Source organism: Nerophis lumbriciformis, linkage group LG17 (assembly GCF_033978685.3).
Source record: "Nerophis lumbriciformis linkage group LG17, RoL_Nlum_v2.1, whole genome shotgun sequence".
Lineage (NCBI taxonomy): Eukaryota > Metazoa > Chordata > Actinopteri > Syngnathiformes > Syngnathidae > Nerophis > Nerophis lumbriciformis.
The window spans coordinates 15,196,903-15,213,560 of record NC_084564.2 but is presented as its reverse complement, the minus strand read 5'-3'; the positions used below and the strand labels follow the sequence as shown (position 1 = coordinate 15,213,560).

Below are 16,658 nucleotides of genomic sequence, written 5' to 3'. Positions count from 1 at the left end.
AAAGTCGGCTTGAAATGGAGCCCATGGCAGCTGCTGTATTCTGCCCATAAAGCCCTTAAAAAAACATCCAAAAACCTCCATTAAGGTTTTATAAACATGCTGTAAGTATATATGTAACGTAGTAACAGGCATATTTATAATAACATTTAATATCTACATCAATCAATCAATCAATGTTTATTTATATAGCCCTAAATCACAAGTGTCTCAAAGGGCTGCACAAGCCACAACGACATCCTCAGTTCAGAGCCCACACCAGGGCAAGGAAAAACTCAACCCAGTGGGATGACAATGAGAAACCTTGGAGAGGACCGCATATTTAGCTAATTTTAAGCATACACGGTGCAATAATTTCAAAAACGCAGTTGGCTTTTTTTTCCCAACTCCATCACTTGTTATAACTCACTGCAGAATTCATGAGAGCCGACAAGCATAATAACATATCACTTACTGTACAAGGTCTACTGTCATTAGGATGCCGACTGCTAGGATGTTAATATGTTCCCATTTAGATGAAGAATGACTCATAATTATTTTAAAGAAAAGGGGGGTGGAACCAAGCGTCTTTTCGTGTCGTTGTTATCATTTCCGGGATGAAATTGGCTTTCCCAGTGTACCAACTTGTTGGAATACGTCCTCATCCTTCTTCTGTCCAGGTGATAATAGGATAGGATATCACTAATAATTGGTTAATATTCACGTCACAAAATGTAAATTAGACTTAGACTTCCTTTTTATTGTCATTCAAATTTGAACTTTACAGTACAGATAAGAACAAAATTTTGTTGCATTAGCTCATGGTAGTGCAGGATAAAAAATCAATGAGGTGCAGATATAAATAAATAGATTACTGTACAGATAAATATATTACACTTTTGCATATGCGTCCACGTTTATGGAAGTATGTTATATTGTCTTTATATTCCAGCGAGTTAATCCATTTTTGGGGGGAATTGAGGGGATTATTATGATGCGTTCAAGAGTCTTACGGCCTGAGGGAAGAAGCTGTTACAGAACCTGGAGGTTCTGCTACGGAGGCTGCAGAACCTCTTTCTAGAGTCCAGCAGTGAAAACAGTCCTTAGTGGGGGTGGGAGGAGTCTCTGCAGATTTTCTGAGCCCTGGTCAGGCAGCGGCTTTTTGCGATCTCCTGGAGAGGAGGAAGAGGAGTCCTGATGATCTTTTCCGCCGTCCTCACCACTCTCTGCAGAGACTTCCAGTCTGAGGCACTGCAGGCTCCAGTCCAGAGATGCTGTTGGTCAGTAGGCTCTCTATAGTGCCTCTGTAGAATGGGGTGAGAATGGGGGGAGGGAGCTGTGCTCTTTTCATGCAACGCAAAAAGTGCATGCGCTGCTGAGCTCTTTTTACAAGAGCTCCGGTGTGTAGGGACCAGGTCATATTAAATGATAAATGGGTTGTACTTGTATAGCGCTTTTCTACCTTCAAGGTACTCAAAGCGCTTTGACACTACTTCCACATTTACCCATTCACACACACATTCACACACTGATGGAGGGAGCTGCCATGCAAGGCGCTAACCAGCACCCATCAGGAGCAAGGGTGAAGTGTCTTGCTCAGGACACAACGGACATGACAAGATTGGTACTAGGTGGGGATTGAACCAGGGACCCTCGGGTCGCGCACGGCCACTCTTCCACTGCGCCACGCCGTCCCTATATTGTCAGTTATCTGCACCCCCAGGAACTTGGTGCTGCTTACCATCTCCACTGCTGTGCCGTTGATGACGAGTGGAGCATAGCTGGACTGGTGCTTCCGGAAGTCTACGATGATCTCCTTGGTATTGTTGACATTCAGGACCAGGTTGTTGGTTCTGTACCAGTCAAACAGATTTTTCACCTCCTCCCTGTAGTCCATGTTGTTGTTGTCACGGATGAGGCCAACTACTGTTGTGTCGTCCGCATACTTCACAATGTGATTAGTAGTGGACCTGGCGCAGCAGTCATGGGTCATCAATGTGAATAGCAGCGGACTCAGGATGCAGCCCTGGGGGGAGCCGGTGCTCAGGGAGATGGCACTGGAGGTGTTGTCGCCCACTCTCACAGACTGGGGTCTGTCTGTGAGGAAGTCAAGCAGCCAGTTGCATAGGGGGGTACTGAATCCAAGGGGGGGCCAGTTTGCTCACCAAGTGCTGCGGGATGATGGTGTTGAACGCCGAGCTGAAGTCCAGAAACAACATCCGCACGTGTGTGTATGGAGTATTGTTGGCGGTATTTGGAGGGTTATTTATTGCATTAAAAAAACAAAACATCCATCCTCATGTTTTGTTTTGTGACTGGTAGGCAAAATTCCCCAAAAAGTGCAGCGCACCTTTGAGATATTCTCTATCACACTCTCCTGCCACATGGCGGATAAAGTGGATGGTGCACACCTCAAATTTGTCACGTTTCATGTGTCATGTAAACCGTGACGAATGGGGCCAATGAATCCCCTTCCTACTGTATGTCAGTGCGTACAGTAGCCATTGGCATAAACACTTTGTGTCAGGGGTGTCAAACTTGTTTTCATTTACGGTCTATTTTTAATTGAGGAAGTCACCTTCCTCAATCTCTTTATTAAGAGCAAATGCAAAATGACTGCTGTTGACCTAATGCTGCTTTTCATTTACCTGGGAAGTCGGAGCTGGGAATGACGTCACACCTGAGTTGTGAGCGTTACAGTGACGATGTCGGAAATGAAGATGGCCACATCCACGACAGCTATTTTTACGCGTGCCTTGTCTGAATATAAACAACTTATGGAGAAATATTCACTCTCTCTGCAAACGTCAAACGGGGTGGATGAAGAAGAAACACAGACACTATATACACCACATGAAATAAATGCAGTTTACACTACAGTGGCATTACCGCGTACAAACGTACAACAATACATTATGTATATGGCTGATTTACTGCCAAGAAAACTAATCAGAAGTTCAAAAAACTGATTTTATAGAAGCAGAAATCATTGTTTACATCCAGAGCAGCTTCTCTGAAACCAACTCGGGGGTGGTGAGAGTCAAAAATCCGACCTCGAGGTGCGTTCAGTTGAAATTCCGACTAGGGACTCGGAAATTCCGACTTCCCAGTACAAATGGAACGCACCACGATGTCAGGACCTGTCATGTCAGGCCTGACCTTATTTCTGTATTAGGTTCCTTTCATGCGCTTTTATTTTCATTTGACTTCCTGTTTGCCTTCATTACTCTTCTGGTTTAATCGTTGTCACCCTCACCTGTCCCTGATTGGCAATCTGGACTCATCTTTTCCACGTTGCCAATCAGCATACTTGCCAACCTTGAGACTTCCGAATTCTGGAGATATATATATATATATATAATCCGTACATGAATGAGTATGTCCGTTCGGCCACCATGTTCAATGGTGAAGTCTGATCTACAAAATGTGCAGGCAGCATACCCCTTCCCCTTCGAGCTGTCCTGGATGAACTGAAATTATTTTTTCCAATCATTTTGGAACTTGCAAGCGTATTTCTTCTTCTTGCTCGTCGTCGCCATGTCTCTACTTCGTTCTTCTGCTTCGTCTCTGTTATGTTTTTGGACATTACTACTTGCCGTAGTTTTGAAGCAATGCATGATGGGAATCCGGATGTTGTGTGTCAGTGTATTAACGTGCCGGCTGGAATAAACACACGCTGAGAAATAGCTCCGTGCCTGCCTACTTTTTTGGGTTATAGATAAACTTATGTATAACGGAGACATCCTCTCCCACCTTAACGGGTGAGAGAGGACGCTAAAGGCAGTGCTTTTAAAGGGGAACATTATCACAATTTCAGAAGGGTTAAAACCATTAAAAATCAGTTCCCAGTGGCTTAGTTTATTTTTCGAAGTTTTTTTCAAAATTTTACCCATCACGCAATATGCCTAAAAAAAGCTTTAAAGTGCCTGATTTTAACCATCGTTATAAACACCCGTCCATTTTCCTGTGACGTCACATAGTGATGCCGATACAAACAAACATGGCGGGTAGGACAGCAAGGAATAGCGACATTAGCTCGGATTCAGACTCGTATTTCAGCGGCTTAAGCGATTCAACAGATTACGCATGTATTGAAACGGATGGTTGTAGTGTGGAGGCAGGTAGCCAAAACGAAATTGAAGAAGAAACTGAAGCTATTGAGCCATATCGGTTTGAACCGTATGCAAGCGAAACCGACGAAAACGACACGACAGCCAGCGACACGGGAGAAAGCGAGGACAAATTCGGCGATCGCCTTCAAACCAACGATTGGGATGTGTTTGTTTGGCATTAAAGGAAACTAACAACTATGAACTAGGTTTACAGCATATGAAATACATTTGGCAACAACATGCACTTTGAGAGTGCAGACAGCCCAGTTTTCATCAATTAATATATTCTGTAGACATACCCTCATTCGCTCGCAGATTTCTTTGACTTTATCGTTGGAAATGCATCTGCTTTGAGTGTCGCAGGATATCCACACATTCTTGCCATCTCTGTCGTAGCATAGCTTTTGTCGGTAAAGTGTGCGGAACAAACATCCAATTTCTTGCCACTTTCGCATCTTTGGGCCACTGGTGCAACTTGAATCCGTCCCTGTTCGTGTTGTTACACCCTCCGACAACACACCGACGAGGCATGATGTCTCCAAGGTACGGAAAACAGTCGAAAAAAACGGAAAATAACAGAGCTGATTTGACTCTGTGTTTGTAATGTGTTTGAGAAAATGGCGGATTGCTTCCCGATGCTCCGAGAGCGAATAACAGAAAGGCGTTTAATTTGCCAAAATTCATCCATTTAGAGTTCGGAAATCGGTTAAAAAAATATATGGTCTTTTTTCTGCAACATTAAGGTATATATTGACACTTACATAGGTCTGGTGATAATGTTCCCCTTTAAGGCACGTCCCCAATATTGTTGTCCGGTTGGAAATAGGGAGAAATTCGGGAGAATGGTTGCCCCGGGAGATTTTCGGGAGGGGCACTGAAATTCGGGAGTCTCCCGGGAAAATCGGGAGGGTTGGCAAGTATGCCAATCAGGCCCCTTTTATAAACCAGCCTGTCCTGTACTCGATCATTGTGTCTTGTTGTAACTGGTTTTGCGTGTGCTAGCGTTTTCTCTGCAATTCCCAGGTGCATGAATCCTACTGTTGTCTCTGCATTTTAGGGTTCAAGACCGACAAAGCCTAACATGGGACACAACGAATTAATGAAGTGTTCGTATACAGAGACATATTTGGCACGATCTAACAAAGGTTTGTAAATGGAGGTTCCTACTGTAGCTGTTGGTTTCAGGGTGTGTTTGTAGAACCTTTACATGTGTAAATGTCCTTAATTAGCATCAACTGGTATCATTGGACCGGTTAGCATAAGCAGCAATGTTGTTATTAATCGGGCTGGAGCAGCCACTTGTTGCTAGGCAGAATTACAGTAGCCTTACAGTCAGTATGTCTGCTGCTCACCGTGCCTTGAACACAACTGGATTCCCCAGCGCGTTGGTTGAAATCCAACGCGTCTTATTTCACGTGAAGATGAGTCTGCAGTACGGGGAGCATGAAGCCACAACGCCACAGCGCATTCCAGCGCAGATGTACGGCGGTGTGATGTGTCAGGGCAGGGAGACGAGTGGAAAAGACATTCTCTCATGCTGCAAACGGTGTTTGGACAAAGATGAGGCCACGTGCACACGTACGTGCTCGCGCCCGGGGTGTTGTCAGTCAAGCAACTGCCTGCACATGTCTTAAAAGCCTTCTTTTATGACTCTTGGAGTCCATTAGGGATCCAGGGCTCTGCGCTGTTGTTTCTGCTCCACACAAGAGCAAGATGATTCTGTTTCAAATCAGAGATCATAAATTGCATGTGAATACTGAGATCAACAATATTGACTAGAGCGTCATAGTATATTATAGCCATTGATACGAGCACTTTGACGGGTAGTTAAGAAGTATTTTCCGAAGTGCTGGAAAAATGAGTGTATAGAGAATTTGAAAACATTTGTCTTTGACTTTATCTTGTCTATTCATCAGTATGGTTTCAGAGAAAAAATGTCCGGAAAAAAATGGCGCTGCAATAAGATTGCAACCAATTTAGATCATAAGAAATATACTCTCAGCATTATTTTAGATTTGATAAACACTGTGGTCATTAAACTTTTCTTTTTTTTGTTTTGTTTACCAAGTACCACATCAGAATATACTTGGCTCTCCAGGTACAGTATATAATATATCAGCATGTATTATATACTGTATATATAATATATAAATATTATATATGTTATATATTATAATATATTGCTACTATGGTATATTTTTAGTCAACTTTATACCTGCATTATCCTTTCCATTCTTTTTTTTTCATTCCTTTCCATTCTTACCCTTTACATCCTTTGTAACTGAGCTACTGTGTGGAAAAATTTCCCTTGTGGATCAATAAAGTTAGTCTAAGTCTAACTACCATCATATGGCCATTATTTTAGTCAAACTTGAATAATGCTATCCAGTAACAGTAGAAGAGGAGGTCAAATACAAATAGACAGAGTAGACATTGAAATAGGAAATTAAATCAAATTTCTGGGTGTAATAATTGGTGATAAAATAAACTGGAAATCTTATACAAAAATATTCAACATAAGGTGGCAAGAAATAAATACATTTAATAAATTAATAATGAAAAAAGCTAAATATGTATTGGACAAAAAAAATCACTCTATATTCTTTACTGTTTACTTTACTATGTTACCATATCTGAGTTATTGTGTAGAAATATCGGGAAATAACTACAAAAGTATTTGATTGTTTGAGTGTCACAGTCAGTTCCATATCATAAATGTAGTACATAATATACATACATATATCCAATGGCAATATTGTTGTTTCACAAAAAATAAAATACAATTTAATTAAGAAAATGAAATGAAATTAAACATAACTCAAATGGGTAATGGGAAGAAGTATACACTTTTTGAATCCCCCACTTTTTTTTACATAGTTCACTTTAACTAATATGCAGTTTCCTCTGAACCACATTTTATCACATTCATCTGGATCCACACAACTCGATTTGCCCAGAACAATGTGCTTTCAATTCTCAACATATCATCACACGTAAGTCATATAAGTCATTCATACTCATATTCAAAATAAGCCTAGACCTCACAATACCGAACCAAATAATTAGTTTTGTACAATTTCTTAAAACGCTCAATGTTTGAGCTCATCACTCAGGCTGTTCCATATTTTCATCCCACAGACTGAGACACAAAAAGTTTTCCTTGTGTTAAGTGCTAAAGTGTGTTTATATTTTGCCGTTCCTCTGAGGTTATACTAATATTTGCAGGCAATTGATAACTTCTTGCTTTAAACATGATAAGCCCTGTTAAATATTCTCCTAAATCAGGAAAGTCCGCCATTTTCTCACTTTCGTCGGTGTGTTGTCGGAGGGTGTAACAACACGAACAGGAACGGATTCAAGTTGCACAAGTGGCAAGAAATTGGACGAAATTTGTTCAAAATACGAGGCTGTGGGGAAAGCCGACGAAATGGTCAGACGTTTGTTCCGCACACTTTACCGACGAAAGCTATGCTACGACAGAGATGGCAAGAATGTGTGCATATCCTGCGACACTCAAAGCAGATGCTGACATCAACTCCAAAACTGGACAGATCAGCTTTCAGGAAAAGAGAGCGGATGAGGGTATGTCTACAGAATATATTAATTGATGAAAACTTTATTCATTACTCGCGGTTTTATGTAAATTATTATACATAAACTGTGTTTACCAATAATTTAGCTTAAAAACATTAATTTTTTTCAATCATTCGAGTACATTCGGGTAGTCTTGTGTAATGCAGTATTTTGTGTCTATTTAGGTATGGTTAACCTGAGTGCTGAAATCGTGGAAAAATATATGTTCTTAGCGCGCCTGAAATGGGTTGTCTGCACTCTCAAAGTGCATGTTGTTGCCAAATGTATTTCATATGCTGTAAACCTAGTTCATAGTTGTTAGTTTCCTTTAATGCCAAACAAACACATACCAATCGTTTGTTAGAAGGCGATCGCCAAATTCGTCCTCGCTTTCTCCCGTGTCGCTGGCTGTCGTGTCGTTTACGTCGGTTTCGCTTGCATACGGTTCAAACCGATATGGCTCAATAGCTTCAGTTTCTTCTTCAATTTAGTTTTCGCTACCTGCCTCCACACTACAACCATCCGTTTCAATACATGCGTAATCTGTTGAATCGCTTAAGCCGCTGAAATCCGAGTCTGAATCCGAGCTAATGTCGCTATACCTTGCTGTTCTATCCGCCATGTTTGTTTGTACTGGCATCACTGTGTGACGTCACAGGAAAATGGACGGGTGTATATAACGATGGTTAAAATCAGGCACTTTGAAGCTTTTTTTAGGGATATTGCTTGATGGGTAAAATTTTGAAAAAAACTTCGAAAAATAAAATAAGCCACTGGGAACTGATTTTTAATGGTTTTAACCCTTCTGAAATTGTGATAATGTTCCCCTTTAACAGTTTTGACCTTAAAAATAAGCTATTTGTGTGCTTCTTGAAGCCCACATTATGCATAATTCTAAGCGCCTGTTTTTGTAAGATTGTTAAGGGATGTATGTTGGTTTTATAATTATTTCCCTAAACTTCTGCACAGTAACTTAAGTAAGGATAAATGAGTGAATAGTATAGTTGCTGGAGGGATTTTCCATCTAGCTCTTGTCGTGCTTTTGCCAGCACTCCAACGCTTCTTGATCATTTCAAATGAATATATTTATTATGTGCTTTCCAATTTAATTTTTCATGAATTATTACATCGAGGAATATACTTTGCTCAACTCGCTCAATGTTAATCCCTTCAATCATCATTTTTTTATTTGTGTATTTATCTTATTATTTCCAAATAGAAATATATGTGTACAGTTCAGTCACTAAGTTACAAAAAAGATCAGTTAATACATGAGACCCTTTATTTATTGAATCAAAAATAGTAAAATTCCACAATATAGTGAATTTGCAAACCGCTAAAATGATGTACACGCTAGCAAACTATAACCTGCTACCCAAGAATGTACAACAATTTGTCTCAAAAAAAGAGGAGAAATATAACCTTGGGGAAAAATGCAACTTAAAACATGTGCACGTACAACACTTAACGGAAATCGCTACTTTCCCGAGCGCGGCGCACAGGAGGTGAACTTGGGGATGGGTCAAATGCAGAGGACAAATTTCACCACACCTAGTGTGTGTGACAATCATTGGGACTTTAAAAAGTGGCGACGCTACTGCCGATCTACTGGGAAATGTAGTTAAGCTACATAGCTGATGGTGGCACAGGCATGCTCCATATTTGCTTGTGCGTTGTTGTTGTGGGTCAGTGCAGTGGCGGGGAGACGACAAGCGCCGGTTGGAAGGGGGAAGGTGAGGGGTTTAATAGCCTATGGAGTATTGCGGGGTGAGAACAAGGAACACAACAAATAAGCGGCGTTTGGTCATTTTAACGTGAAAAAAATGATATCGATATTACGATATTTTCTTAATTCAGATCGTATTTAAAAATATATCGCTATATCTTACAAACTCGATATATCGCCCAGCCCTATGTGTTTATTGGATTTTTTACATATACAGTCCAGAAATACAACTTAACACATGTTATTTCTCCCCCAAACAAGTGACCCACAAAAAGTGTATATATATATATATATATCAAATAATAAACTAAGAAAATAAACACATAAATAACATGCGTCAGTCAAATATTGACATGATGCCACAGACAACTGCTCTCTTAAAATGTCCCCAATATGGCGCAGCAATATACAAAAGCAGACAAAAGGCTCATCAATTATCCACCTTTCAACTACCAAGTTATTTGACTCTTAAGGTGTTCGGCTACAAAATTGGCTTAAAAAAGTTAGCATGCGAATGTTAGCGTGTGTTGAATACCAAGTTATTTGAGTCTGAGGCGGTCGGCTGAAAAATTGCCTGAAAAAGTCAGCATGTTAATGTTAGCAATGCTACCTGAGCACGAGCCAATCAGTGGCCACGGTATTGAACAGCGCAGTCTCATTGTTTTGGACTCGTCTAAATGCCAATACTACAGTAGTATTGGAATTTTTCGTTCAATTAGCCATTTTTATGCTTGAAAATGCTTAATTTAGGGCAAAATTACATAAAATATGGTTTGTTACTGATAAAACAAAGCTAAGATATTGATGTTGTGTTCAGATAGTTTAGCATATATTGATTGGCCTAGATTGCATTGGTTTTAGTATTTTTATTGTACAAAATGTATCAACGTGGCCCCTTCAATTTTTCTGGAAAAAGTTTGGACACCCCTGATTTAAAGGATTTACTCCAGATGTGGGTTTTTCTGTGACGCCACCACGGAAAGGGTGGAAAAGTGTGATGATAACCATAGACGCATGTCAACGTATGAGTGTCTCGACACAGGTGGCATACGAGCAGGAGGACTACTACCACTCGGTTCCATGGCTGGAGGAGTCGGTGCAGCTCTTCAGGGGCCCGGGAGGAGAGTGGAGCCCCGAGAACGAGGGCACGCTGGAGGACGCCCTGGACCACCTGGCCTTCTCTCACTTTAAAGTAAGCCGGGACACTTGTAAAAACTGTACCACGGTCCTCTGATTGTCTCTCATTGTTTCAGACGGGGAACATCTCCCACGCTCTCAGTCTGTCTCAGGAGTTGCTGCATCATGGTAATCGCTTTCACAAACACATGATCAATGGTCCATAATCCCACCTGTTCACCTTTCAGACCCGATGAATGGAAGGGTCTTGGAAAACGTTGAGAAATACGAGAGGTTACTGATAGCGAGGCCGCCCGCGTCGCTCCGTGACCGAGGCCTGACGAGACCCACGTCCAAATATTTAAGAACCAGGGACACTTACGAGAGACTGTGCCAGACCCAAAGCTCTCAGGTAAACTTTGCTTCCCACTCACTGTGACTCAAGCAATTTAGCAATACAGATTAGAAATAATCTGTTCCAGGGTCAAACTGTTGCCATCATAAAACATTTATCAGCAGAACCGCAGACTGTTCTGCGACTACTTCACCAACGGGAGCCCGGCGCTGACTATGATGCCTGTAAGACGAGAAGTGCTGAGCCTGCGGCCGTACGTGGTCAGGTACCACGACTTCATCACAGACGCGGAGTCTGACGACATCAAGACCCTCGCCAAGCAGGGAGTAAGTACTCTTTTAAATTATTCATTTGGTTCAACCTGTGTCTCTTTATTGTTCCCACTTAGCAGTACTCTTTGGGTCACTTCAATTTAGTACTTATTTTTGGCGGCCGTGTTTGGTTTTGTTTGTCTTGCAGCGAACACACAAAGCCTGATCGGATTTATGGATACATGCTTTTCTGAGTCGAATTGAACTTAATCAGTTTGTGGGTTTAGGGATTTCACATGTGCAATATTAGAAATACTGTCATTAAATTCCGCCATGGAACTTTTATACCATAAAAGTGCATTCGGGAATCAACCGCATTGCAACTTTCCGTCAAATGAAAAAACAGCAAAAATAAAGTATAGTTTATCATGCAAGTTCTCAACTGAAAGGTCATTTTACTTCACTAGTGGATGCAGCAATGTACATAAACAGGATTGTTTTGCCACTTGTTGCTAGGCAGTATTTGAGAGCACAATGATTCATTGTCCGACCCATTGGCTGATGAATATACTTTTATTCTGTAGGTAGTGATCGAAGTCCGCTGGTGTTCTGTCGATATAAGCTCCTCGTCAAAATGAGCTACCAAACATTTTCTCAAGTTAAATACCCATCAAAATGAGCTACCGCAAAAAAGAGCAGACGAAATATAAACATTTTAAATCTAGTGAAATGATCTGGCTTTGCAGCTAGTTAATTTTACTTGATAAAACTAAATTAAAATGTGTACATCTAGAAATTAGCAGAGCTTTTAAGCTAGAAACAAGTATTTTATTTTTAAAATGAGCAATATTCAACTCGCAATTGTTGAATTAAGCATCCTCGAGATGTTGCAGAATCTTTAAACAAGATTTTATATGTGGGGGAAAAAACAAAATAACATATTCGAACAGTTATTTTTTTAGTGTTAACATTTTTAAACGACAATAGACAAAATATATTTTTTCATGCTAAAATTATGATCAATGATGTAAAGTCAGTGACTAAAAATAAGTAAATGACTCTTAAACTAGGTACATGTCTAGAAATAAAAATGTGTCACTTCCTGTCAACTCTCGGAGGAGAGTTAGCTGGCATCTTCGAACTGCTTTAGATACGGTGCGAGGCACAGATTCGCTGGAATAGGGCGAATTGGAAGAGCCGTTAGCCTCAAGCTAACAACCCCCATCGCAATTCAAAAGCGGTTGCCTCGTAACCACAAGCTACACTGAGATTGTACGGCGAGAGTTCAAAGCTGTTTTAAAGTGTTACCGACCACACAGAGTGATCTCAGTTAAGCAATATGTGAAGGTAGTCAAACACACACCTCTGCAACGCTAAAAATATCTTGTGGCGTACCCCAGGGATCAATACTGGGAACAAAATTGTTCAATCTTTACAAAAACGACATTTGTAAAGTTATAAAATACTTTTTTTAAATTATTTGCAGACGATACAAATGCATTTTGTTCAGGAGAGAACACACAGAAGCTAATACAAATAATAACAGAAGAAATTAACAAATTAAAAAGATGGTTTGACCAAAACAGACTATACTTAAACCTCAGTAAAACTAAAATAGTATAAGCGAAAGTCAAACACAAATACAAATAGACGGAGTAGACATTGAAAGAGTAAATTAAATCAAATTTTTGAGTGTAATAATTGATGATAAAATAAACTGGAAATCTCATTTAAAAATATACAACATAAGGTGGCAAGAAATACATCAATAATGAGTAAAGAAAAATATGTATTGGACAGAAAAACCCTCCATATTCTCTACTGTTCACTAGTGTTACCATATCTAAATTATTGTGTAGTAATATGGGGAAATAACTACAAAAGTACACTTCAATCGCTAACTGTGTTACAAAAGACGTCAGTAAGAATAATACATTATTGAATCAAAAATATTGAAATTACACGATATAGTGAATTTGCAAACTGCTAAACTTATGTACAAAGCAAACTATAACCTGCTACACAAGAACGCACAACAATTCTTCTCAAAAAAAGAGGAGAAATATAACTTCAGAGAAAAATGTAACTTAAAACATTTGTATGCATGTACAACACTTAAAACCTTTAGCATATCTGTATGTGGAATTAAATTATGGAATGGATAAAGTAAAGAAATCAAACAAAGTACTAATATGATCCAGTTTAAGAAACTGTTCAAACTTAAAGTGTTTACAAAGTACAAAGACAAAGAACCATGATAATGTCATGACTTGGTCTGTGGCTTGGTTTGTTCTCTCGAGGTGCAAGTGAATTGGACTGGATATGACTTGTAGGTGAATACATTTTTAATAATAACACTCAAAGGAACAAAAGGCGTGCTCAAGGCGGATGTACAAACTTGACTAACGAAAACAAAAGACTTGCACTGGGGCAAATAACTATGAACAACAAAAAAACACTAACTGTGGCAATAATAAACAAACTTACTTGGCATGGACATGAAGTGCGCAGAGGTGGACAGAGTGTGACAGGGGGCATAAATGCGGGGATGTCGTCAGGACGAACAACAGAAAATGAAAAGCTTAAATAACACAGACATGATTAACGAAAACAGGTGCGTGACTCAAAACGTGAAACAGGTGCGTGACGTGACAGGTGAAGACTAATGGTTGCTATGGTGACAAACAAGAGTGCATAATGAGTCCAAACGTGGAACAGGTGAAACTAATGGGTAATCATGCAAATAAGACAAGGGAGTGAAAAGCCAGAAACTAAACAAAACATGACTTAAAACAAAACATGATTACACAGACATGACAGATAAACATTTTGAATTTATTGATAATCGTCGGGAAACAACTTACTTTATTTTTTATTATTTATTTATGTATTTATTTATTTTTAGAGTTCTATTAGGTATGGAGTAAATTGTGTACAAATTGAGAACAGGAAGTGAAGAAAAGTGTTACCAATTGCTATGTAATGGAAAAGAGGTAGGATTAAATAAGCTCTGCTTCTTCCTACCTTTTCAAACATGCTGTAAAGAGAAACTGGAAATTGTGATGTATCATGTTTGAATCAAACTCAAACCATAAACCAATGTACCCATTCCTAATACTGTATATTAAAAAGAGAAAAACTTAAGGATTATATCAAAGGACTATTTTACATATTCTTCTCAATAAACTTTAATTTCACAGTTGGTTTAGGGCTCTCTATTAAATATAAACACATGTTTTGGATTTAAAATCGCACCCCTGAATCAGAGTAACCACTACACTCCCTTGTGATGCTGTTGTCATGGGAACCGATGCTATTTATTTTTTATTTTTTAATCAAACTCCAGCTGAATAAAAGCGTCCAGAACAAACCATTGGCAACAAGTAGTGGGTCACATTGCAGCACATGATGAGGTGATGATAATAAAGATGAGGAAGAGACGTTCTTGTCTGCACTCTTGTCAAGAAGGAAAACGGAAAAGGGGAAAAAAATTGCTTTCAAGGTTTTCCAGCTGGAATCTGCCATCTGCTTTGTCGCCTTTCCTTGAAAAGTAGAAAAAACTTAACATATTTGGCACTTCCTGTGACTTTCAAAATAAGTCCATCCAGACCTAGATTGAATTTAGGTTTGCACGCAAACATATGTACGCATCACATGGTTCTATGTTTCTCTTCCCTCAAGCTCCTCACTCTTCGACAGCATTTGTGAGGTACACACGACCAATTTCAGCAACTATGGCATGGCATGTACATTAGTGGCGTTAGTCGACGTCATCATCTAATTTACACAATTGGCCATGGATGCAGATACAGCATGTAATAAGGGACGCAAAATCGAGGAAATTAGAAATAAATGACCACCTCTTAGATATCAGTATAAACTATGGCTGCAAATGTACTTGCATATAATCAGTGTCATTTAAACTGTAAACTTAAATAAGGGCGTGCAGGTTTGCCATATTAGCTCATTGGCTGATCAGTCAGATGCTATTTCCTTAATAAACACAACTGTCATTCCAACTTTAATGATATCAGAAATAGAGATGGTCCAGTCCAATCGATCAGTATTTCATCATTTCCGTAGAAAAAGTGTGTTATCGGTCGATGTCGATTAATGCCTTTCAATGCCGATCACAAAAGTCGATCCCCGGCTAACAGCTGACCGTGAATGTCCACAGTGCGCAGCTGCTCCCACTTGCCATACAGCAATAGATATCTGCCTATTACCTGACACCTGACATGTCAGCTACTTCTCTTTATCTATTTTCTATTTTCTGCTGGATCTACACTATTTTATGCTGCTGCTGTCACATATACTGTAATATTGTACATGGTTATTGGTAGGGATGTCCGATAATGGCTTTTTGCCCATATCCGATATTCCGATATTGTCCAAGTCTTTAATTACAGATACCGATATCAACCGATGTATACAGTCGTGGAATTAACACATTATTATGCCTAATTTGGACAACCAGGTATGGTGAAGATAAGGTACTTTTAAAAAAAATGTATAAAATAAAATAAGATAAATAAATTAAAAACATTTTCTTGAATAAAAAAAAAAGTAAAACAATATAAAAACAGTTACATTGAAACTAGTAATTAATGAAAATGAGTAAAATTAACTGTTAAAGGTTAGTACTATTAGAGGACCAGCAGCACGCACAATCATGTGTGCTTACGGACTGTATCCCTTGCAGACTGTATTGATATATATTGATATATAATGTAGGAACCAGAATATTAATAACAGAAAGAAACAACCCTTTTGTGTGAATGAGTGTAAATGGGGGAGGAAGGTTTTTTGGGTTGGTGCACTAATTGTAAGTGTATCTTGTGTTTTTTATGTTGATTTAATAAAAAACAAAAACAAAAAAACGATACCGATAATTAAAAAAAACGATGCCGATAATTTCCGATATTACATTTTAACGCATTTATTGGCCGACAATATCGGCCTGCCGATATTATCGGACATCTCTAGTTATTGGTATATATTGTATGCATTTTATAGACATAATATAATATACTGTACACATATTATGTATATATTTGTATATAAGTTATATTTTATATCGCTATATTTAGTTTATTTATACCTGCATTGTCCTTTCCATCCTTACACTTTCCATCATTGTAACTGAGCTACTGTTTTGAACAATTTCCCTTGTGGATCATTAAAGTTTGTCTAAGTCTAAGAATTCCTAACAAAAAGCGCCAAATCTATCTGTGGATATTTAAATGTATCCAGAGCAGGCCGCATGTTTTTAAAGGGGAATATTATCACCAGACCTATGTAAGCGTCAATATATACCTTGATGTTGCAGAAAAAAGACTATATATTTTTTTAACCGATTTCCGAACTCTAAATGGGTGAATTTTGGCGAATTAAACGCCTTTCTATTATTCGCTCTCGGAGCGATGACGTCACAACGTGACGTCACATCGGGTAGCAATCCGCCATTTTCTCAAACACCGAGTCAAATCAGCTCTGTTATTTTCCGTTTTTTCGACTGTTTTCCGTACCTTGGAGACATCATGCCTCGC

At 39.2% G+C, this 16,658-nt stretch overlaps 1 protein-coding gene across 1 annotated transcript in view; it reads left to right on the top strand.

The window, feature by feature from the left end:
- The window catches only part of p4ha3 (prolyl 4-hydroxylase, alpha polypeptide III), a 38,596-nt gene that overhangs the window by 5,387 nt on the left and 16,551 nt on the right, over positions 1 to 16,658 (top strand). The window contains exons 4-7 of the mRNA XM_061973269.1: positions 10,430 to 10,579; positions 10,641 to 10,692; positions 10,752 to 10,915; positions 11,023 to 11,184. Coding sequence (XP_061829253.1) covers positions 10,430 to 10,579; positions 10,641 to 10,692; positions 10,752 to 10,915; positions 11,023 to 11,184 — 528 coding nt within the window. The remainder of the gene's footprint in view (positions 1 to 10,429; positions 10,580 to 10,640; positions 10,693 to 10,751; positions 10,916 to 11,022; positions 11,185 to 16,658) is intronic.